We start from the raw sequence: 26,377 nt of genomic DNA, 5'->3' as shown, positions 1-26,377 counted from the left end.
TAAAATAAGTTATATGCTGATGGTAACATTATAGAATGTGTAAGTTAATGGTGGCTGCTGCCATATGTCATCCATGATTTCATCATCATCTTTAAGAGGCTGTATGGTTTATAGTCCCAGATAGAGTTTTAAATATGAACTTGAAATCTAAATATGTATAGATTTCATGCCAGTATTTCTCGCATGTGTTTTAAAAAACATTGCTATTCACAGATATATTTCTTGGAGCTCCAGATATTTCATTCTAGAATATATTTTCTTTCTCTGGGTATTTCTATGAAGAGATTCATTACGCATAATAAAAACTTTCATAATAGCCTGGCTGGTGTGGCTCAGTGGTTGAGCATGGACCTATGAACCAGGAGGTCATGGTTTGATTCCCAGTCAGGGCACATGCCCAGGTTGTGGGCTTTATCCCCAGTGTGGGGCGTGCAGGAGGCAGCCAATCAATGGTTCTCATTATGGATGTTTCTATCTTTCCCTCTTCCTTCCTCTCTGAAATCAATAAAAATATATTTTTAAAAACTTTCATAACACAATATGGCTCTCTAAAGAGTCAATCTATGTTTTTTTCCAATACTGCTAGGAGAGAAAAGAATAAAGTGTAGGCGTTTGACAGCTGGCTGACTTCCGTCCTTTCGTTTTATCTAAAATTTGGTAAAGGCTTTCTAATTTTGAAATATGCTTTCTTTTTAGTTTTCATTCATAACAAATTGTAACCTTCTAAATAAACTCATTTAGGCTTAAAAATGATCCAGTGCTATATAAACTCACTATACCCTTTGGTAGAACTCTAGACAGAAGAGTATGCTCTTCTGTCCTGAGGGATCACCATCTGTTTTCTGATATGCACTCTGAAATGCCAAGTTCCCAGTAGCAAGGGACTGGGTAGGGAGGACAGAGCATATGTAGGATTCCTATTTCTAAAAGAGATCAGGATGTGAGCCCCTCATGGTGTTCATCGTGCTTCCTTTGAGCTAGAGAGAAAATGTTAGACCCAAAAGGTGTGAGTCATGGTTTAGAGAGCTCCACACCCTCCCATAGAAGCAGCCTTAGGGTGACTGTCCCAACACCTCTCCACCTCCTTTTAGGGGCTCTACATAATAGCTGACCCAATCTGTATGACAGTTCTGGAAAGACTAAGGGTTTATGGGATGACACCATAAAATAGAAAGCTTGTGGCCTATGTAGTTAGGCAGAGGGGTTTGAATTCTGCCTCGGCATTTGAGCTTTTTTTGGTCTCATCTACAAAATGGATAAAATAACATGTATCCCAAAGGTTTGTTGTGAGGATTAAATGAAGAAAACTAACTAGCCCTAGCCAGTTTAGCTCAGGGGATAGAGTGATGGCCTGTGGACTGAAGGGTCCTGGGTTCAATTCTGGTCAAGAGCACATACCATGATTGCAGGCTTGATCCCCAGCCCTGGTCAGGCATGCAGAGGGCAACCAATCCATGTGTGTCTCTCACATCGATATTTCTGTCTCTCCCCCTCCCTTCCACTCTCTAAAAATCAATGGAAAAATATCTTCAGGTGGGGATTAACAACAACAACAAAAAAGAAAACTAATTCACCTTATATTTAGGCATAAAGTTGTTTTTGCCTACCTGCTACAGATTTTTGAATTATTTACCCCTGGGAAAGTTCTAGCTGTAGTTCACCATCACTTACAGAACAGGCATGGAGCTTATGTTATGTCATGTTATGTAATATGATGTCTATTTTTCCCTAGGTGGTCATTGAAGCCCAAGGACTGGAGACCTTAATTGCTGCCACTCCCGATGAGGGGGAGGAGAACCTTGACTCCTATGCTGGCCTGTCAGTCATTCTCTTTGATGTGCAACTCAGACCTGTCACTTTTTTCAATGGATACAGTGATTTGATGTCCAAAATGCTGTCAGCATCTAGCGACCCTGTCAGTGTGGTGAAAGGACTTGTTCTGTTGATAGATCATTCCCAGGTAATAATTCATTTTGCAAATTTTATTGAATTCCTAAAATGTACCAGGTATATTTTAAATGTGTTCTATGCTTTGAGGATACAAGACAAAGTTCCATGCATCTTGAACTCACATTCTAAGCATTCAGTCTCTTGGTATTGTTGCCCTTTCTCTTGGCTATAGATAAGCAAGGTTTTCTTTTGCCTTTATTAGCTGGGTAAGACATCTCACTGTTAAGGCAAAAGAAAAAATACTCAATATAATATGAGTATAGTATAATGTCAATTATATCTCAGTACAACTGAAACAAATAAAATACTAATTCTAACATAAACAAGAAATGATGGGGAAAAAAAAAATGGTGGCAGAATAGACAGATGTGTCCCGAGCCTTGTCCCGGAGCAGATAGAAAGAACAGCTGAGGGTCGCACGGGGAGTGTTTGTTGGTGAGCTGAGGGACAGCTATACTCCTGGAGAAGGTGAGGGACTGCTGGACGGGGCTCCCCTGACTGGGCAGCCCCCACCGCTGCTGGGTTCCCTCCCAAGCCACTGGCTCAGACGCAGAGACTGCGCCATCTTGAAGGGGAAAGTGGATGTTATTGGAAGCCTGAAAATCTACAACTGTGGCACCCACCGAACAGCTGTGAACCCCAGAGCACCAGTCCCCAATTGGCGCAAACACGCAGATTCAGAGGAGCTCTACACTCCACCACGGAAAGGTCAGATTTCGCCTGGGATAAGGTGAGGTCTCTGGTCCTGGCAGGACAGAGAAACATGCACACTGCGGGAGCTGGAGGACCAGGGGAAGTCTGCACCTAACAAAATCCGTGGCTGTTTGGGCTGGCGCGATCCGTGAATATGGAAGGGGGTCCTCAGAGCTGCTAACAGAGGGGATCTCTAAAAAGCAACCCATTTTGATCTGACGCAGAAGGACAGCCCAAAATTTTAAAAGTGTGCCGGCTGCTTGGACACGGGGCGGGGGGCGGGGGAATGGGGAGGAAGGACTGCGCAGACTTGCACACAGCCCCGGAGTTCGCACACTTGCGCTTTCTCCTCTTTAAATCCTTGCTTCTGATTGCTGAGCCCAGTGCATGGGATCACCCAGCTGGGGACACCCTAGGAGACTGCAGGGGAAAGTTTTTTTTTTTTTTAACCTGCGGATCGGAACGGGGAGTGACCGTTGGAGAACCAGCTCTGGGGCAGTCCATTCCCACAAACCGGTATTGAGTGCCACAGGGAAAGCAGGATTTAAGCACAGGCTAGACAGGACCTATAGACCCAGAGGTCAATCCAGAAACACTGCCACCTAGGGGCTGAATCATAAATTGACTCTTGTGTAATCACAAATAAAGGAAAACAAAAGAGTAAGACACACTGCCTGCTTAAAAATCAGACTGGCTTACAACACTGAGGAGGGTGGAACACAGGGAACGGCAATACTGTTCTGACTGGGAAACAGGCATGCCAAACAGAACAATAGAGGAAGTGAATGACCTTCACTACTGCACATTTTATTTTTATTTTTTTTACTATTTTTATTTTTTCATCTTTTACTTAAGAAACTATTTTTTTTCTTTTTTCCTCACTTGGTTTTACCTTTTAATTATTACATTTTTATTTTCAATCAGTATTATTACTACTATTTTACCTTTTTTTAAAAAAAGTGTCATTTTATTTTCTCTTTATTTGACTTTGAGATTAGTGGTTTACATTCTATTTTCATCTTTCCTTTAGCATCATTCTACTCTATCTCAACTGTACCTTTATGCCATCACTCTGTTCCTAACTTTCCCCTTTTGTTGTCCTGTTTCTCTTTCCCTTCTCCTGCTTTAGATTCTCCCTATTCTTTCTTTTTACACCCTGTCAAAATTTCACCCTACTTATATATCTTAATTTCTAATCCCCTGCTCCGAGTTCATACACACCTCTCTCTTCTCTGTCTTCACTATCCAAAAAAATGTTTTTCTCTCTGTCCTTTTGTTGTTGTTTGCTTGAATGTTGATTATATCAATTTTTTATGCTTGTTTGTGAAATTGTTTTGCTTATTTTTTTTGGTTTTTGTTGTTGTTGTTGTTGTTTGCTTTGTTGTTGTTTGTTTTTTGCTTCTGTTTTCCCTCGCCTCGCTTAATATTAGTTGTTGTTTGTAGTTTGTATCCATCTCCAGGTACTTGTTGCTGGCATTTGCTGGGATTAGTGGCTGTTCTATTGGAGTTTTTTCCCCATATATATAGTTTGTTCCCCTTTTCTTTCTTATTCTCTTTCTTTTCTCTCTTACTTGCTTTTATTTCCTTTTCCCAATATTATTTTGGCACCCCTTTCTTTTTTTTTTCTCTTCTACTTTCTCTCCTACCCCCTAATTTGCCTTTCTCTGGTGGTCACCTTTATTTGGGGTTATTAATATCGTGAATACATTTCTGTTCAGTGCCTTGTGTGTTGTACCTGGTTGTGTTGTATTTTGTGCCTTTGAATCAACACAGGAGAGAGAGAACTACATAACCAGACAGCTGGAAAAGAGAGACCATGGGGAGACACAGAAACAGCCTGCATATGAAAGAAAAGCAGGCATCACCAGAAAAGGAAGTAAACAAAATGGAGGCAGGCAACCTGCCAGAGAAAGAATTCAGAGAAATAGTCATAAGGTGGCTGAAAAGAATGGAGGACAAATTCGACAATATGAGTAAGAACCAAGAGGAAATGAAGAAGAACAAAGAAGAAATGAAAAATGACATAGCTGCTGTGAAGAACTCAATAGAAAGCATCAAGAGTAGACTAGAAGAAGCAGAGGACTGCATCAGTGAGCTAGAAGACAAGGTAGGAAAAAATACCCAAGTAGAGCAGCTTCTAGAAAAAAAAAATTAAAAAGCAGGAGGAGCGCATACGGGAACTTTTGGACAACATGAAACAAAACAACATCCACATAATAGGGGTTCCAGAAGGAGAGGAAATTGAGCAAGGAATAGAAAACCTGTTTGACGAAATAATGACAGAAAACTTCCCTGATATAGGGAAAAAAACACCCACACAAATCCAAGAAGCTCACAGAGTCCCAAGCAAAATGAACCCTAAAAGACCGACACCAAGGCACATTATAATTAAATTGGCAAACACCAACGACAAAGTAAGAATCTTAAAAGCGGCAAGAGAGACAGAAAGTTACATACAAAGGAACCCCCATCAGACTAGCAACTGATTTCTCAACAGAAACTCATCAGGCCAGAAGGGAATGGAATGAAATATACAAAGTCATGCAAAGCAAAGGTCTGAATCCAAGAATACTGTACCCAGCAAGCCTATCAATCAAAATTGAAGGTGAAATCAGGAGCGTCACAGACAAAAAAGGACTAAGGGAATTTATTACCACCAAACCAGCAATGCAAGAAATGCATTGCTGTAAAAAAAGAAAAGAAAGAAATAGGAAGCGAAGAAGGAACACAGGGGTAAAGAATAAAAATGGCAACAATTAAGTACCTATCAATAATAACTTTAAATGTAAATGGAGTAAATGCCCCAATGAAAAGACTTAGAGTAACAGATTGGATAAGAAAACATGACCCATATATCTGCTGTCTACAAGAAACCCACCTCCCACCTCAAAAAAAAAAGACGCACATAGACTGAGGGTGAAGGGATGGAAAAAGGTTTTTCAGGCGAATGGAAATGAAAAAAAAGCTGGGGTAGCAATACTTATATCTGACAAATTAGATCTCAAAGTAAAGGACATAACAAGAGATAAAGAAGGCCAATTCATAATAATAAAGGGAGCAATACAACAAGAAGAAATAACTCTGGTAAATATATATGCACCCAATACAGGAGCACCCAAATACATAAAAAAAAAACTCCTGGAGGATATCAAAGGAGAGACTGAAAGCAATACAATCATAGTAGGAGACTTTAATACCCCACTTTCACCATTGGACAAATCATCTAAACAAAAAATCAGCAAAGAAACATCAATCCTAAATGACTCACTAGACCAGATGGAATTAATTGACATATTCAGAACATTTAACCCCAAAGCCACAGAATATACATACTTCTCAAGTACACATGGGTCATTTTCAAAGATAGACCCATGTTTGGTCATAGGCAAAGCCTCTTCAAATTCAAGAAGATAGAAATCATATCAAGCATCTTCTCAGATCACAGTGGCATAAATCTGTAAATCAACTACAATAAAAACAATCCAAAAAAATCAAACACATGGAGACTAAACAGCATGCTATTAAACAATGACTGGGTTACCAGAGAGATCAAGGAAGAAATAAAAAACATCATGGCAACAAATGACAATGCAAACACAACAATCTAAAATCTATGGGACACAGCGAAAGCAGCCTTGAGAGGGAAGTTCATAGCTCTACAAGCCTATTGCAAAAAAAAAAAAAGCCATGGTAATAAATTACCTACCCCTACAACTCAAAGAGAAAGAGAGCAACAAGAAAAGTCCAATGTAAGCAGAAGGAAGGAAATAATAAAGAGCAGAACGGAGATAAAGACATTGAGACAAAAACAAAACAAAACAAAACAAAACAAAAAAACAATACAAAAGATCAACAAAACCAAGAGCTGGTTCTTTGAAAGGATAAACAAGATTGATGAACCTCTAGCCAGGCTCACCAAGAAGCAAAGAGAGAGGACCCAAATAAACAAAATCAGAAATGAAAGAGGTGAAATAACAACAGACCCCACCGAAATACAAAGGATTGTTAAAAAATACTATGAACAACTCTATTCCAACAAACTGGACAACCTGGAGGAAATGGACATATTCCTAGAAAAATATAACCTTCCAAAACTTGATCAGGAAGAATCTAAACATCTCAATAGGCCAATAACTATGGAAGAAATTGAAGCAGTCATCAAAAAGCTTCCAGCAAACAAAAGCCCGGGGCCAGACGGCTTCACAGAGGAGTTTTACCAAACATTCAAGGAAGAACTAAAACCTATCCTCCTCATACTATTCCAAAAAATTCAAGAGAAAGGAACACTTCCAAGCTCATTCTATGAAGCCAGCATCACCCTAATACCAAAACTAGATAAAGACAACACAACGAAAGAGAATTACAGGCCAATATCCCTCATGAACATATATGCCAAAATCCTCAACAAAATTCTAGCAAATCGGATCCAGCAGTACATCAGAAAGATCATACACCATGACCAAGTAGGATTTATCCTGGGGATGCAAGGATGGTACAATATCCGCAAATCAATAAACGTGATACATCACATAAACAAATTGAGAGATAAAAATCACATAGTCATATCAATTGATGCAGAAAAAGCATTTGACAAAATCCAACACCCTTTCTTGATAAAAACTCTCAGCAAGGTGGGAATAGAAGGATCATACCTCAACATAATAAAAGCTATATCTGATAAACCCACAGCTAACATCATACTCAATGGGCAAAAACTAAAACCATTTTCCCTAAGAACAGGAACAAGACAGGGATGCCCACTCTCACCACTCCTGTTTGACATAGTACTGGAAGTATTAGCCATTGCGATTAGACAAGAAGAAGAAATAAAAGGCATCCAAATTGGAAAAGAAGAAGTAAAGCTGTTCTTATTTGCAGATGACATGATACTGTACATAAAAAACCTGAAAGACTTCATAAAAAAACTAATAGACTTAATAAATGAATTTGGCAATGTAGCAGGATACAAAATTAATGCCAAGAATTCTATGGCATTTCTGTACACCAATAGTGAACTTACAGAAAGAGAGACTAAAAGAGCAATCCCATTTACCATCACACCAAAAAAATCAAGATACCTAGGAATAAACTTAACTAAGGGGGTAAAAGACCTATACGTGGAAAACTACAGGACACTGAAAAAAGAGATAGAGGAAGACGTAAACAGATGGAAGAACATACCATGTTCATGGATTGGTAGAATCAACGTTATTAAAATGTCCATACTACCCAAAGCAATCTATAGATTCAATGCACTCCCCATTAAAATACCAATGGCATATTTCACAGACCTAGAATGAACTCTCCAAAAAATTATCTGGAATAAAAAAAGACCCCGAAAAGCCACAGCAATCCTGAGAAAGAAGAACAAAGTAGGTGGGATCTCAATACCAGATTTCAAGCTATATTACAAAGCCTCTGTTCTCAAAACAGTTTGGTTCTGGCACAAGAACAGACATATAGGTCAATGAAATAGAATAGAGAACCCAGAAATTGAGCCAAATCACTACGCTCAATTAATATTTGACAAAGGAGGCATGAACATACAATGGAGTCAAGACAGTCTCTTCAATAAATGGTGTTGGGAAAATTGGACAGATACATTCAAAAAAATGAAACTAGACCACCAACTTAGACCATATACAAAAATAAACTCAAAATGGATCAAGGACTTAAACATACAATGAGAAACCATAAAAATACTAGAGGAATCCACTGCCAGAAAAATCTCTGACATATGCCGAAACAATTTCTTCACTGATACTGCTCCTAGGGCAATGGAAACTAAAGAGAAAATAAACAAATATGACTACATCAAAATAAAAAGATTTTGCACAGCAAAGGAGACCATCAATAAAACAACAAGAAAGCCCACTGCATGGGGGAACATATTTGCCAATGATATCAATGATAAGGGTTTAATCTCCAACATTTACAGGGAACTCATGCAGCTTAACAAAAAGAAGATAAACAACCCAATCAGAAAATGGGCAACTGATCAAAATAGACACTTTTTGAAAGAAGACAGGAGGAAGGCCAATAGACATATGAAAACCTGCTCAAAGTCACTAATCATCAGAGAGATGCAAATCAAAACAACAATGCGGTACCATCTCACACCTGTCAGAATGGCTACTATCAACAAGTCAACAAATGACAAGTGCTGGCGAGCATGCGGAGAAAAAGGAACCCTCATGCACTGCTGGTGGGAATGCAGACTGGTGCAGCCACTGTGGAGAACAGTATGGAGTTTCCTCAAAAAACTAAAAATGGAACTCCCATTTGACCCAGTGATCCCACTTCTAGGAATATATCCCAAGAAACTAGAAACACGAATCAGAAAGGATATATGCACCCCTATGTTCATAGCAGCACAATTCACCATAGCTAAGATTTGGAAACAGCCTAAGTGCCCACCAGCAGATGAGTGGATTAAAAAACTGTGGTACATCTACACAATGGAATACTACGCTGTGGTAAAAAAAAGGAGTTCTTACCATTTGCAACAACATGGATGGAGATGGAAAGTATTATGCTAAGTGAAATAAGCCAGGCAGAGAAAGATAAATATCACGATCTCACTCATTTATGGAATATAATGAACAACATAAACTGATGAACAAAAATAGATCCAGAGACAGAGAAACATCAATCAGAACGTCAAACCTCAGGGGGAAGGTAGGGGAGGGAGGGGGTGAGGGGGGAGAGATCAACCAAAGGACTTATATGCATGCATATAAGCCTTATCAATGGACACAGGCAACAGGGGGGTGGGGTCATGAATGGGAGGTGGGGGGTAATGGGGGAATAAGGACACATATGTAATACCTTAATCAATAAAGAAATAAAAAAAAAACCCCACAAGAAATGATGGAGGAAATAGTCTAATATAAAACAGAGCAGACAGGCATTATGTCTGTTCACTTGACTTTCCTGGACATGAAGGCTTAGATAGTTATTCTAAAGCAGGAGCTAGACCACATGGCTTCACAAGTTACTAATGACATTTATCATGACAACGATTATGAAGAGCCATGTAGTGCATCATTTTGACCCTGACAAATTAGGAGGAACAACCAGTCACTGACACCAACCACATATAGACTTTTTGCCCCAAACTCTCATGTTCACAGAATCATATAAGATTTAACCATTTATTAGTAGAGAATAAGAGAACTTTCATTCACTTGAACTGTATTCTTCAGAATGATTTTCAATTTTCCCCACCCCCAAGTTTTACATTACTGTGATAAGTTATGGTGATGCTATCTTCTGTGCAGTAAAATTTAGGTGACCAAGATACTATGGATGGGAGTGGTCTGCCTCAATGGATTTTCTGTGAAACAGAAGAGGGTTAATCTGAATAACCTTTGGGTTCAAATGTTTCATGCTTAAAAAATTTTTTTAATGCCTTGACTTATTTTCTGTCTTACTTAGCATGCCAATATAAAAAATGGAATATTTGTTAAATAAGGATCCTAGAGGAAATCCCTAAAGTGATCACTTTGTACTCTAATTCATACTTGTGATATTAGTGATTTATGAGGAGATTGAATTAAAATCTACAGACTATAAGATTTGTTGGAAAGTTTGCTTTTGTGGTTTAGTAAATTCATGAGTAGATTTGAATTTTGCCCCTACTCATTACTTTCTGTATGCTCTTGGGCAGGTTCTTAATAGCTTTAAGCCAAGATTTCCTACTAATGAAGTAAGGCATTTGAAAGAGATAGTCCAAAGATTTTACCAGCTTTGTTGTTTGCCAGATAATTTGAGGATTCTCATTTGTTGGGTTCTGGTTATGAAATCATAGATTTTAAGACATGGGAGAGACCTTAAATATCAGATTTTACTAAAAACCCTTCAAAACATCATAGGTTAAAACTAAATATTAATGTCCAATCTTTATTATTCCTCATAGCACTTAGTATAGCTGTATATAACAAAAAAAATAGGGTAGTATAACCAAATAGTTTGATTTTTATTATGTAACAAATATTTGGAAGTAGTCATCCAGTAAGTAATGTGTTGCTATAGAAATCCTAACTTATTACAAGATCCAGGTCTTTTCCCCTCAGCTCAGCCATTTTTACTTGTGGCTTTTAACCTCATGCTTGTCACCCCATGATTCATCAGATGGCTGCTGCCTTGCCGGCACTATTACCTCAATCCAAGAAGGAGGAAGGGCAGTAAAGTCTGACTCTTTTTCAGAAACTTTCCTGGAAGCCCTATCCATTCCTATAAAAACTAAGTATCTATAAAAGGAAGACCTTTAGTTATTGACCAAAAGTATGTCATGTGGATGTTTCTAGCTGCAAGAGAAGCTGATAAATATAGTTTTTAAATGGTTGAATAGCACTGTGTACAAGACTGTGTTTCTGTTCATATGAGTGAAAAGAAAGACAACCAACAGTGCCTCTCATATCCCTTAATCCTCAAGGTCACACATGTAAAAACAATTCTCTTATTATGTCAGATCTATACACTGTATATTTCCTTTGCAGTATTACCTCTGGGAAGATTCATCCTCTGAAGAAGGCATAAGAGTGCTGAGGATGTAATTTATATTTTAAGACACAGGAATAATAATAGTTCAGCATCATCTGTATGTGCTCAGTTACTCATCAACAGTGCCTAATGGTATGAATCCGAGTATAAAACTGGATGTAAACATCAGTAGTAATCTAGATCAAGGTTGTCAAACTTTTATGGAAAGGGCAGAAAGTACATATTTTTGGCTTTGTGGACATGTGGTCTCTATTGCAACTACTCAGCTCTGCCATTGTAGAGTGAAGCTAGCCAATAGTGACATAGTAACAAATAAGTGTGGCAGTGTTTCAAAATCTTTTATTTATAAAAACAGCCCGTGGGCCAGATTTGCCTACAGTCCATAGTTCACTGACTCCTGAGCTAGATTATCTTATTAGGTTTTTTTATTCACTAAGCAAGGGTACCTAACGCATATTCAAAGAGAAAGATCATCCTCTGGCTATTAAACATAACCCAATGTCTGTATATTTCAGATTGGAGTATTTGGAAGATCTGGGGTTATTATACAAATAAGCTGTTTGAGGCTCCCTGCTCTGCAAGGCACCCAGTAATGTCATCCCAGCTTCAGAGGCACATACCACATTAGGTCAAGTGCTGACTTTGAAGGAAATTTTGGCAGTGGGTGGCCTGTCATAGCCACCAGGGCAGATGGAATTACTCTGTGCTCACTCTCTGTTTTCAGATCGTTGGATTACTCTTCAGAGAAGGATGTCTGATAAAGTCAGCATAATAGGGGGGACCCTCTTTAGTCAGCAAAGAATGTATTTTCCTGAATGGAAGCAGTGGAATGAGTTGTGAAAATATCAGTGTTTGAGCTGTAAGAAACACCTTTGGGACCAAAAGTAAAAGACCCAAGGGGTCATGTTAGCTACAAACGCAAAGCTTCAGCATCTTGTTCCTCTAGTTCAGAGGCAAAAATTTAAATAAGTATGCACTCTGGGTCAAACATGGGCATAAGCCTATGCTCTCACACTTTTGCAGTGTTCCTCAGAACAGGCTTCCCTGAACGCCAGGAGACAAAAGACAGTTATGATTTTGTTATAGCATGGATGGGAGTAGGATAGTCTCCCCAACTAGAGGCAGTCTGGGTGCTCATTCTGGCTCCACATGTAGCCTCCAATCCTGATTTTTCTTTTCAATCTTTAGATGTAATGTCACCATGGAAGATTAGTAAGGGAATTGCATGAGATGTCAAATGTAGAGCTCTTAGGACACAGTTGGTGCTTAAAAACTGTTCGTTCCACTCATTTTATACCCCTGAAAAAGTATAACCACTGCACTATGTGGCTTAATCCCTCTCATGAAGTAAAGAGTGTCAAAACACTTGGTTTGTTTTGACATCCGCCTAATGTATGATCAGTAGGAAAGCCAAAGTCCACATCACAGACTGTAATTTTTCACATTGAGAACAAAGAAGAAAATACAAAGAAAGAAATACTTCTGAGGCAGGGCACACAGTAGGGCTCATTTAAGAACAATCACAATTACAGTGCAAATGCAGAACTCTGATATTATGGTTCTGCAGTACATAGGCATAGGTTCAACTTTGGACATGATTATTGTGGTTTTATCAGGGTAATTTGTGTTCCTTTATATTAGTGTCTTTAGCTCTATGTTGAGAATCTCATTCTTTTGTCCAAGTGTCTTTCAGTTAAAGGTAGCTTCACGCCACAATCAGACTTTTTTAGTATACCTGGTTGTAAGCCAAGTCCTTTGACTGACATTCCCTGCCACATTTTTTGGAAAGTGAAGATAATTCCAGGAGATCAACAGAATCCTTTCTAGAAAGCAACATTGTGTCATTTATAGTTGGTGAAAACACAGTTTGATCTGAGTAGGGCAATTACATAAAGTTGGCCATGCTGCCAGTTACCATAAACCTAAGATCTTTGAAGGAATATCAAAATTAAGGATACTGAGCCTTTTCCCCAAAACCATTATCATTTCCAACACTGTCCCCAGGCAATTAGATTCCAATCCAACTGAAAATATTTTCAGCCAACATCACCAGGGCTAATATACATTGAAATTGCAAGACTTAAAAGCTAAATGCTGGCACAAACAGCACAAAACAATGAATTTCAGACAACTATAAAATTGCTTAGAAGGGACTGTTTGTCAGCGAGTATTGTCCCTCTGGAATATGCTGTTGAGTTCATGTTGGACACAACATATTAATTTGATGTCATTTCAAATGTCAAAGAGCAGGGTATTAAGGCTTAGTTCAGTTGCCTCGCCTTCTTTTCCCAGCTGAACTAGGCAATTCCTGGAACATCTACATTGTACTGGCAGTTTTCATCATAATCTTCATTTGCTAGCAGGATGCAGTTGTCTATATTTGATGCAGCATATAACTAGAAAAGTGGTAAAGGACCATTAGCGTCATCTAGCCAATCCCTCATCCCCACTCCAAAGCCACAGCTGGATTCCTGATAGAGATGCCTTCATTTTCCCTAATCTGGTGGTTCTCAAATTTGAATGCATCAGAATCACATGAGGACTTGTTACAACATAGATTGCTGGACCCCACCCTCAGAGTTTCTGATTCAGTCGGTATGGGATTTGTGTTTCTAACAGGTTTCCAGGATGCTGATATTATTTGTCAGGGGACCACACTTTGAAATCATTTCCCCTCCCAACGCAGAACTAAAATGTGTTTCCAAGCCTAGGGAAAGATTCCAACATTAATGCAGCTCAAATTGTATTATCTACAGGAGGAGGTTGAATGTACTCTTTCAAAGGAGTTGGCTAAATAGCGATTATTACTACTATTATTATGTATTTTTGCTTCTAGGAGATTCAGTTGCAATCTGGAATGAAGGCCAATATAGACATCCAGGGTGCTCTAGCCATTGATATTTCAGGTGCAATGGAGTTTAGTCTGTGGTATCGTGAGTCAAAAACCCGAGTGAAAAATCTGTAAGTACTCTATGCAAAGAACTTTAGAAATTAGGTTTTGGAATGTTTAACCTTCTGACTTTTCAAAATCTACACTCTTTTTTCTGCCTATTTATTTATTATTTAATTTATTGGAGTGACATTGGTTAATAAAATTATGTAGGTTTCAGGAGTACAGTTCTATAATACATCATCTGTATATTGTATTGTGTGTTCATCACCTCAATTCAAGTCTCCTTCCATCACCATTTGTCCCCCTATACCCTCTTCTACCTTCCCCCTCACCCCTTTCCCTCTAGTAATAACCACACTATAATATGTGTCTATGAGTTGTTATTGTTTTTTGTTGTTTGTTTGTTTGTTTTGCTTAATCCCTTCACCGTTTTTACCCAGCCCCACAACCCCACTGACAACTGTCAGTCTGTTCTCTAGCTGGGTCTGTTTTGGTTTTGTTTATTAGTTTCCACATATGAGTGAAGTTGTATGGTACTGGTCCTTCTCTGACTGACTTATTTCACTTAGCATAATGCTTTCCAGGTCCATCCATGTTGAAAGATCTTCTTTTTTATGGCCAAGTATATTCCACTTTTGTAAATGTACCACAGCTTTCCATCTACTGATGGACATTTGGGCTGCTTCCAAATCTTGGCACTAAGGTTTCCTTTTTTCCACATCCTCGCCAGCACTTGTTGTTTGTTGATTTATTGATGGTAGTCATTCTGGCAGGTGTGAGGTGATATCTCATTGTGGTTTTAATTTGCATCTCTCTGATGATTAGTGATGTTGAGCATCTTTTCTTTTTTTTAATGTTATTTTTTTCAAATTTTTTTACTGATTAAGGTATTACATGTGTCCATATCTCCCCATTGCCCCCCACCCCACTCCCATACATGCCCACACCCCCCAGTGTCTTGCGTCCATTGGTTATGCTTATATGCATGCATACAAGTCCATTTTTTCATATGCCTGTTGGCCATCTGTATGTTTTCTTTGGAGGAATATCTATTCAGGTCCTTTGCCCATTTTTTAATTGGGTTGTTTGTTTTTCTGGTGTTGAGTTGTAGAAGTTCTTTATAAATTTTGGATATTAACCCCTTATCAGATGTGTCATTGATGTATTTTTTCATTCAATGGGTTGTCTTTTCATTTTGTTGATGGTTTCCTTTGCTGTGCAAAAACTTTTTAGTTTGATGTAGTCCCATTTGTTTATCAGAATCTATACTTTCTATTTGTAATCATTAAATCATAGAGTAGGAAATAACCATGGGAAGTCATTCTTTCCATAGCTTCTTATGAACAGGTCAGCACCTAATACAACTCAGCCAAGAATCTTGACTTTTGACTTTTAAACACATCCATAGACAGCATGCCCAGTGGATGAGAGGTTCATCTTCTCATGGTATTCCACCTCACTAGTTGACAGTGCTGTTAGGAAACTTTACTCTGAAGCAAACTTTTTTTTTAGCTTAGCCCTCTATTTGGGATCTCAAATTATACAAATGGAATAAATATTCTTACTGTCTTCAGTGGATAAAAATTTTAAAATGGTCACTTTTATGCAGAATCTAAATATTAAATATTCAGTCCTTAAGTTTTTTGTTAGCATTCATTTTTCTAAACAAAATGTTCTCGGCTCCTTTAGTTTTCCTAATCTACCTGTCAGATTAAGTGAAATGTTTCATTTTGAACACAAAACAATTTTTCTGAACCACTGTATTAATCAAAAGAATTATTCTTCTGTTTATTATAACATCAAAGAAAAGGAAATTGAAATGCAATTGATTTTTATCTTTTTGGATATTTAAACTATGGTGTGGGGATAAGTGAGATAGGGTGATAAATTAAATATTTTGAACTATGGATGAAGGAATTGAGAGCTATTAAAAGCTGACACATTTGTGGCCCATAGTGTTACTAAAATGAACCAATGAATAAGAAATGGAGTGATCACCGCAGTGATCAGCAATACAATTTAGGGCTTCCCATTGAATCAGTCATCTGTTTCCTCTTTCTGAAGTATTTCCAGGTAGAAGTTTCCCCAAATTACACTGAATTTAATGTTGTGGGGTTTTTTTTTATAGAAAGAAATCAACAATAGCAACAACAAAAAAATCTGGATTTTTAAGGACATTGTATCCCTAAGAATCTATCAGTATCCACATTGTAGCCAATTTATCCTCAATTTTTAATTTGTTCATTTAAAAATACCTCTTAAGCCTTTGTTGAGTGTTAAGATATTAGAAGGTACAGTGAGATATTCAGGGATTTAATGGTACACCTCTGACCTACTTTTGCGCTGACAACAGTAGATGGTAAGCTTTAAGTTGCACAGCAAAAATGAGTACCTCTATCAAAAAAGCTTGGACATACAACTCTGATTTAATTGTAGGAGTAAGTTCCCACAATATTACTGAAAGTCCGCAATTGAATTAGAGTGTTCCTAGAGGTAAGCCTCTACTGAGTTGCTTATCTTCTTCATTTTCATCCAAGCCACTCTCCCTAGACAATTCAATCTGTCTATCTAGTCCTCTGAGCAATTGTTGGAGAACCCACCATATCTGTCATTCCTAGGCCGCCCACTGTGCCCCACTATAGGAATGGTTTTTTGTGACAATACTTTTTCAAATAGACTTAGCTCTCTAGAGACCCTTTGGAGAAAGTAATAAAATGGAATTGAAATAGCTACCTAGACACCAACAGAGAAACCAAGGGAGCAAGAAAATTATCTTAAACATTAGCTGTCTTCTTGCTGAATTTAGATAACTCAGGTATTTCTGACTTTCTGAGAAGACCAGGTTTCAGGAATATTTTCATCTTGGCCCTTGGTAGGCCCATACCAAACAGTAGTACCTGATAGACATTTTATTCCCACATCTAGAATTGAAGGCTGGGGAGGGTTTAGGGGAAGAGCAAATCTTCACTGCGCAATCCCTGGGACTAATCAGGCCCTGATTACCAATAGAATTCTGAGCACATTTAGGTCACATATTAGCCCCTTTCCTTACAGTCATTGGCATCATGAGTTTAGATCCTGGGAAATTATAGCTGTTAGTCCAGCTCAGTTAAATGTAATGTTAATAGTTTTTTCTGCTCCAAATCTTTAGGTTGGCTGTGGTAATAGCTGGTGACATCACTGTGGACTCCTCTTTTGTGAAAGCTGGCCTGGAAATCAGTGCAGAAACGGAGGCCAGCATGGAGTTTATCTCCACCGTGCAGTTTTCTCAGTACCCATTCTTAGTTTGCCTGCAGATGGACAGGGCTGAGGCTCCATACAGGTAAGAAACAGTGCTTGGGTAATGTTCCAGGGCCAGCCCCAGTTCACCAGGAACTCACACCCAGTTTTCAACATTCACTTTCAGAAATTAAGAGAAAATGGTAAAAAGAAATTCATGAAACAAATTATATTTAAATTAGTAACAGAATTCTTGATGAGGCTAAAAATTGAGTCAGTCTCTAGGATACCAAGGAACTGTAATGACCAGTTCTTTCGATTCAGGAGGTATCATATTCTATCTAGAAACAATTTACCAAGGAAACAAAGGGATCCGATTTACCACAAGAATTGCCATGTAGTTTCAGCAAAAATACAGGATGCATATTTACTATCAGCTAAATCTTCACAGTTGTCTCCTGGACAGAGAGCTCAAAACAAAACATGAAATCATTAACCATGGTTAAGTAGCTCAAATGAATTCACAGTTTTTAGGTAATCCATACAACAGCAACTTGACCTTGTTTAAATTTTGGCTAAAGCTTGAGAGTTTGTAAATTTTTCAGTAGAATTCTTAGTGCCTCAAAAACTGAATATGTAATTGTCCATGTTAATTTCCCAACACCTCTCCCACTCTAGAGCTTTTACACTGTGTCCTTTGAATCATGTGACCATATTTATAACAATACTATCATGTGCAAGTAAAATGCCTTTGGTCTAGGTCAGTGGTCGGCAAACTGCAGTTTGTCGCTCTGTTGACTAATGAGTTTGCCAACCACTGCCTTAGGGAAAAACACTTAAAAAACATTTTAATAATGTATTAATGTCTTTAACCTGAAGTCAAAACTTCTGGGTAAGGGTAATGCCTTACAGCAGTAGTCGGCAAACTCATTAGTCAACAGAGCCAAATATCAAGAGTACAATGATTGAAATTTCTTTTGAGAGCCAAAATTTTTAAACTTAAACTTCTAACACCACTTCTTCAAAATAGACTCGCCCAGGCCATGGTATTTTGTGGAAGAGCAACACTCAAGGGGCCAAAGAGTCGCATGTGGCCTGCGAGCCTCAGTTTGCTGACCACGGGTCTAGGTGATACTGTGAGTTGTAGAGGTTTCCTTGACACACTGTTAACCATGAAAGCAATTTGTCTGCTTAAACAGCAAGCCATATCTTCCTCATCTTCTTTGACTAGTAAGCCAGAGCTGAGCACCTTCTTTATATTTTTGACATTTCATGATCCATATAAATATGCATAAATGATATAATTATGAGTTGGTTATATTTTTACAGAATATAGTGGATTATAGTCAGAATATTAAACTGTTGCTAGTTTATACTAACGTATATATAGAGTAAACCTCCATTATGCATTCTTAAAAATCACCCTTCCAGTGGTCAAAATGCAGTAACCACCGATCCAGGCACTGGGCTAACTGGTTTTGGTTCCACATTTTCCTTTGGCTACAGCTTTGGGAATGCTTCCCTGGCAGCATTCTCATCTTAAACCCAGTTAAATTTGCTCCTTCCTCACAAGGGGACTGAGCTCAATGTGGGGCTCCTGGGATGAGGAGAGGGGGGCATAGCAAGGCTTGCAAAGCTTAACAAAGAGCTGAGAGGAATGTAGTCCTCCATTCCAGAAGAATGTCTGGCAGACTCCTATATTCTAAGCATTTGAAGTGTATCTGTTTGTATAAAAAGAAAGGGAAAGAAAAACATCACCCCATTCATGGGAATGGAAGCTGGTTGTCCTTGGCACTCAGATCCTTTCTCAAATCGCTTTGACACAGAAGCTTCAAGTGTACACTCAGAGTGTGGCTCTGACGGCATGAGGTGACTTTACTATGTGTGTGATTTTGCTATTGTTGTTGTTATGCAGGCAATTTGAGACCAAGTATGAAAGGCTGTCCACAGGCAGAGGCTACGTCTTACGGAAAAGAAAAGAAAGGCTGGTGGCAGGATCTGAATTCCCTCTCCACCAAGAGAATGCTAATATGTGCAAGGTGGTGTTTCCCCCTCAGCCGGAGAGTGCTTCCAACGGTGGGGGTTGGTTTTGAAACTGATGGGTGATGTTTCACTTGAATTCATCTCCCCAGGAGGGAAACCATGTGACATGCCTAAGTGCTTGCTCTCTGAGAGCACAGTGTTTACATATTTACCTGTATTTAAGATTTTTGTAAAAAGTTATGAAAAACCTCAAATGACCAAATTTGGGCCTATTCAGAATACTAACAGTGTCAATTTTGAGGCAAAATAATATGATACTTTTAGCAAATTCTATTTGATATAGCAAGAATTATTCTTCCCTATAAAGGAAATATTGTTTATTTAAAAAAATACATACACACAGTCAAAACCCAATTTTGTTTCAATAATTTTCAGTGTGTATGTAGCCCTTGATAGAATCTTAAACATGTATTGTTTCTACCAAACATATTCCTGCAAGGGGGAAAAAAACCAGACCTTTTTCATGGAAGGTGTGGGGAGGGGGTAGGGAACAAGACTTTTTAAATACTTTCTCAGCCAGATTCATGAATTGATATTTACTAGTATCTCTTCTGTTGTTAGTTTTATTGAGCATTGAGGGAGAAGGCATACAACATTAACATACCATCTCATCTTCCTGCTGACCACATAGTCAGTCCTCTGCATTCCGCCCTACAAAAACATTGGACTTCACACATAAGAATTAGAGATATTAATTTCAGAAACTCCATTTGATTTTTTTGTGTGCTGTGTCTCTTGGAGACCATAATGTGGCGCACTACCTTTATAAGGGACATCTTGATGTAGTCATCATTTTATCTTTTGTTCAGCTGTTTGGTCGTGAAAGTTCTAGTCTGTGTGACTACAATCTGTACACAAGCCAGAGTTGGCTGAGAGAATTTAGTACTGATGGATTTGGACTTCTAAAATATGAAATCAAGGAAATATTTTTATTTGTTCAAATTAAAAGAGGCATGTTAAACATGTTTAAATATTTATTCATGAAAAGTGTGTTTATAGTAATAAACCCAAAACAGATAACAGATGTTCATTTGTTTATTAAGTACACACAAACACGCGCACGCACACACACGCACACACAGAAGTTTATCTAGCCTATTATTGGCTGTGCATTTAAAATGATGTGTGATGAAATAAATATGTGGAAATCCTACTGAATTCTTTTTGTCTTCTGTTACTTTAAGCACCATATCTCTCTGCTCTTGCCAATTTCTGAGCCCAGACATATACACAAGTAGCCTTTGCAACCCCATAGAACAGGCCAGAGATTCCAAAAGGAGGTCAGAGCCCTTTGGGAAAACGGGCCACTGAAAATAATAGCAGCCAGAAATGCATAAGTTGAAAACAAGCTTTAAGCCCAGTTTTCATAAAGCCCTGGACCAACACCCTTACTGTTATGTTACTAAGAGGAAAGAAAGAAATCGAAACCTTAAGGGGGCGTGATATGTCCTTGGTGGTGACATTGGCCTTGGAGGACGCCTCCATAGCAAAGCAGTTTACTCTCTCTTCAGGGACCAGTGCTCTTACACTCCTTTCAAAGGAAAAAATAAATAAATAAAGGCTAGATTAACTTTGTCAGAAAAGGAAGAAAAGCAATATTTCTTAAGCATGATCTTTTAAAAATGTTTGCAAACACCCTGAAACAAGCATTTGTAGTCTCCATTAAAAAAAAAAAATCATTGAAGAAAATGAGGAACAAAAGGGACTATCTCATTGTGGACCGATACACTAACATGATGGGTCAAGACCAGAGTTCTCTACGCAAGAGCAGCGGCCTTCTGGTTTCCTCCAAAAACTTATGGTTGCCAGTGCCCTGTGGTCCACAGCAGTGGTTCTCAAATTGTGTCCATGAGGACCACCTGAGTGCTTCTTAAAACAGATCACTGAAGCTCTTTTCCATTTGGATTCAACTGGCCTGAGTCGGGCTGAGGATTTGCAATGATAAAGAGGTGAAGTCTCCCAGGTGAAACCCAGGCTGTTAGTATGGGGACCACACTTTGAGAGTCTTGCCCTAGAGAAAAAGGAAGACACTTAAAATCGTAAGAAGATCATTGGTGTGATGTTTGTAAACACACACACACACACACACACACACTCTTTCTTTGTGTGTATGTGGGTTGTTCATACTTTCTGCAGTAAAATAGTATTCCAGCAAACCAATAGGAGCCTCCTATTCCTCCATCATCAGGGTAATTTTAAACAAGTGAAGTGCTAAAATATGAAGTTTCTAAATAGTGTGTTTGCATGTTTGGGGGGCGGTGGCAGAGTTGGGATATGGGAGGTAGGAAGATATCTTAAAATCTCATGTGTCAAAAGTTTTAAGGATGTTTATATTCTTTTATTCAGTAATTCTACTTAGAAGTCTTTATCACAAGGAAATATTCAGAGATGCCTGGAAAGATTTGTGCTCAAAGGTGTTGCAGCATTATTGTCATAGCCCAAAATTATAAAAACTAAATATTTAAAAATATGATATTGATTAAACATATTATGATACAGCAATATGAGGAAATAAGATACAGCTGATAAAAATCATTCCTCTAAGAATATTGGAAAGAGGTAGTTTTATAATTTTATGAAGTAAATAAGTAGTCTACAAAACACAATTATAAGCATTTATTTTTAAGGTACTTTGTGTAGTAGGTCCCTCTGAATAATTAAGAAATTGCCCTACTTTTCAGTTTTTAGAATATTTTAACATTTTCTAAATTTCCCTCAAAGAACATGCAAATAAAGTTGAGGATCTTTAAGCAACCTATATAGCAGTGAATTTGAATTTTTCAGAGGTAGAAATGCTGTAGTGGAGAGATATATCATAGTAGTTAATATTTCTGAAATGCTAACTACAGGCCAAGGGTAATATTATCTTATGATTCTCACATTATAATAATCTATAGAATATAATGTTATTCTGCAATACTATATCTAGTGTGTAAATACAAATGCATTAATACACATCTGTTCTTACTCTACGCAGTAGTACTGAAGGTGTAGAAGCTTTCAGAGAACACTTCACTCAAGGGATTATCTGTTGATCAGGTTGTAATTTCAAGGGGCAGAAAGAAATTTCAGTTTTTTGCTATGTCTTTGATGACTCTTTTCACAATACTTCTGTTGAGATAAACCTCTTATCAAAGGGCTTTGGCCATGCTACTTCTATCTATACTCCTTCCTTGTCACCTTCAATAGCTCCCTTGCCCCTAAACTAAACAGCTTCTTCACTTTCATTCTCTTGCTTTTGCTCTGGCCTTCTGAGTTCTCTTCACACTTAGCCCTCTTGCTGCCTGCCCACTCCATGCTGGGTCATTGGCATGGATCTCTTCTTTGTGGCCATTTTCCAGTTTCCTCTTTCAATCACGGTGCCTTTGACAAGGCTTAGGCTAGCTAGCTTCATCAGCATATCAGGCATTCTCACCATATTAAAGGCTTCCTGAAATTTTAACCTCTTCATGAATCAGAGCATCTGGCATATAGTAGGCTTTTTTAATTATTATTCCTAAAGAACATTAATATCCTCCACACTGGGAATATAACAGTGATTTCTACCCTATGAAACTCCAACATACGCCCAACACACATAAAAGCATACCCATCAAACCTTCGATATACTACTCTCATTCTTTAGATTTTTTTTTCTAGAATCTTTGACTGAGCTTACAGTAATCTGAGAATTGATTTTAAAATTCCTCTTTTAAAAGTAACTATTTAAAAACGCCTCTTAATGAGGATGATAGTTTTAAAACATGTCCCCAAATTATTTGACACTCTTCCCATTGAGAGATAGAATCTGTGTTCCTGCCCATTGAATCTCCATTCTGTGATTGCTTGTCAAATAGGTGATAGTGATGCTGTGTTACTTTCTGAGCTAGGTCTTAAGAAACTGGCAGCATCCAATTCTTATCTCTTGGGATACTCATTGCTGGAACTCAACCACCATGTTTGGAGGAAGCCCAAGCAGCTCATGGAGAGGTCCAGCTGAAGAGGAACTGAGGCCCCTAGCTGGCATTGGCTCTCTGGTCATGGGAATGAGCCATCTTGGAAGTAGATTCTGAAGTCCCTGTTAAGTTCATGTGTGAAGTAGAATCGAACCTTCCATGCCCAGCTATGTCCAAATTGCATATTAATGAGCTAAAAACTTTTTTTGTGGCTTTTAAGACTCAAGTTTTCAGGTGGATTGTTCCTCAGCAGTACGCAACTACAACAGTGTCTTTGCATGGTTCATGAAGATGAGGTCTTCTGGATGTAGTGTAGTGAATCTGCATTAGCAGGGATTCAATAGGTGACTAAACTACCCTATATAAGAAATAGGAAATGAGAGGATTCTGAGCCAGCACACTAAGGAACAGAGGAAGCAAAGGATGAAGAGAGGGAGAGGGATGGTGGCTGAAGCACAAATAAACTCAACAACCAGTGGAAATTTTCTAGTGCCAGAGATGGCACAGGGCTATTTGAGGACAGGTATGTAAGTGGTTCAGGTTTAAAGTGTCTGCTAATGTAGCTGGCTGCCATATGATGGAGCACCTGCAAATGTCTAGCCCACATACCTTAAGCCTTCAGCAAAATCCTGCCACACATGGAATGCTCAGGATTGAATGGGTGTTCTGCAGTGAAGACTTCTGGGGTAATGCAATGCAGAGTAAAACTGTGCACGCTTGAGGCAAGAAGGAGAATGGAATATAAGAATTCACTGGAAACAAGAGCTGGAAGCCAGAGTTGACTTAGAAAAATATAAGGCCTGAGATTTCCCTCAATTTGCTTTCTTGCCTGATCAACCCCAACCCTGAACATATGTAAGGAATCCTGGTTGTCCCTCTTTGTGAAATGTGGGTTCAAGTCTTTTGGGGGCTTCAATCTTAAGGTTTATTATAGTGACTTCAGTTAACAGTGGTTGATTTAAGGGATGTGTTACAATATTGATCTTGTGCAGTAGGTCTCCAAAATGTGTGCCTCTTCTATTCAGGCTTTGAAGGGGATAACTACAATTACTTTCCTGGGCCTCAGTGTGGGCCCTCAGGGACATCACGCTTAGGTGTGGTGCCAGTGGAGCATCGCATAACTTGTTAGGTGCTCTTCACAGTGCTCCTTATTGATGCAAGCAGCTAGATTCCTTGGGTTGGCCAGGTGAAATGCTATGGGTTCAGGAAGGTCCATCCTAGACTTCAGAACTCTAGAACTGCAAGATAATAAATTTGCTTCATCTTAAGCTGCTAAGTGTGTAGTTACAGCAACAGAGAAAATGAATACAACCTGAATATGAAACATCAGAGTGTTTTAGTTAAATGAAGGATTTCAGTTAGAAGACAGAAGGAAATAAAAATGTCCAAAGTTTATTTTTGAGTTAAAATAAAGACAGACAATGCATGTTTTTTTTGCAGTTACTTTTACTGGAAAAAAAACAACAACAAAACATTTTTCCTCAAGAGTCACAATAAAAGACCGTTACACAAGATTGCACAATCACCTACCAATGCTGGCAATTAAGGTCAGTAGGCTAGTCTCACAGAGTCCTTGTCTAAGTAGTTTTCTCCATATGCAATACACCAAGAATGTCATTCTCAGAGCTATCGGGCTGGATTCGCAGTCCCACTGGCCAAGTTGAGTGCACTCTCTCACTGAGTTGCATCAGACCTAAGGTAGGAACTGTTCCACCAAGATTTCTATCTTGAAAGCAGTCCGTATTCTTTCCATTTACCACTGGCTTTTCTCATGGCCAGGGGTATCATTCAGCATTATCCAATGTCTTTCTTCATTCATCACACAATTTACTCTTCTCTTTTTAGGACATAACTTCCTCAATCTTCACATCCTTTTCAACCACCACTGTCTTTACTGTATAATAATATTCTTTAAATGTAAATATAGAAACCTTCATCTTCAAGGCGGGTGGGGGGGGGGGAAGAAGGACTGCCCATTAGAAAATAGATACGAGGATGATAGGTAATTTCAAAGAACTCTGCCATTAACACTAGCTTGTAAAAAGCAATTATGAAACTTAAAAAAGAAACCCAATTATAAGTGTTGTGTGTGTTTTATTCTGCACCATTGTGAATTAAAGAATTAAATGGGAATACAGTTGCAACATGGAACGAGAATATTAACAGCTTACAAACACTGCTGTGAAGTTCAGTTTTCTTCTGAGACGTGGGGCACACAAACAAGTTCAATTTTCAGAATCCTCCCCTGGGCCTTGTAATCACATGTGCCACAGATAAACATGCTTTCCCCCCAGAGTCTGCAATTCTGATTATATTCAAGTTCAAAGTACAATTTAGCAAATGCTACATGTTTTATTAATGATTTTATGCACCTGTAAGGTCTACTGAGGACCCAGAAGTTAGTTAAGAATGTAGAAACAGTCTCTTGAAAATATGTATCATATCTATATGTATATCTCCTTAGAAATTCTGTAAAAGGCTAACATATTTTATGAATTTAATTTTTCTAAAACAAACCTACACATAATTTATCATTTTTCCCCTCAACAGTACTGATAAAGTACAGGGCACCTTTTTCTTTCAAGTATTTGGGTAAAATAGCATATCCTGAGAATTTGGGGTGCAAACCTATACCTTGTAAACTGTAGAATGAAACTCCTCAAGCACCACATAGGAAAATGTATACCATGATAGTTTTTAAACACAGAGAATATCATTGAATATGTTTTCTCTTGCACACACATATATATGTATATATGTATCATGAGTATAGTCCATCTACTTAGTAATCAATACTGTCTTGCAGTCCAAAGTATTTCAGGTAGCATGAGCATTCAATTTGCAGCAAACACATGGAGTACGAAATAATTTAAACACATTAAATCTCCTTAAGAGGCAAAGATAAAGTCAAATCTGAAATTAAAGGACAATTTATATTACTAGGCATTTCCTAGTGATCTAAGGATGAATTTGAAATGTGTGTTAACAATTGAGAATTATTATAGCCATGTCAAGATGCAATAAGTTTTAACTTATTTACTCAATGATATAGAAAGAGCCATATACACAAAGACATATACAGACATACAGACAGTCTATAAGCTAAGTCACTGATTGCATATCTGGGCTTTATTTAACC

General features: G+C 38.2%; 1 protein-coding gene across 1 annotated transcript in view; it reads left to right on the top strand.

Moving 5' to 3' along the window:
- Positions 1–20,459, top strand: part of MTTP (microsomal triglyceride transfer protein) — a 54,927-nt gene extending 34,468 nt beyond the window's left edge. The window contains exons 15-18 of the mRNA XM_080647059.1: positions 1,733–1,960; positions 13,985–14,109; positions 17,193–17,363; positions 19,176–20,459. Coding sequence (XP_080503185.1) covers positions 1,733–1,960; positions 13,985–14,109; positions 17,193–17,363; positions 19,176–19,353 — 702 coding nt within the window. The 3' untranslated portion in view covers positions 19,354–20,459. The remainder of the gene's footprint in view (positions 1–1,732; positions 1,961–13,984; positions 14,110–17,192; positions 17,364–19,175) is intronic.
- The last annotated feature ends 5,918 nt before the right edge of the window (positions 20,460–26,377 follow it).

Source organism: Plecotus auritus (assembly GCF_963455305.1).
Source record: "Plecotus auritus genome assembly, chromosome: 1".
In the NCBI taxonomy this organism is placed as follows: Eukaryota; Metazoa; Chordata; class Mammalia; order Chiroptera; family Vespertilionidae; genus Plecotus; species Plecotus auritus.
This window is presented reverse-complemented; position numbering and strand designations above follow the sequence as displayed.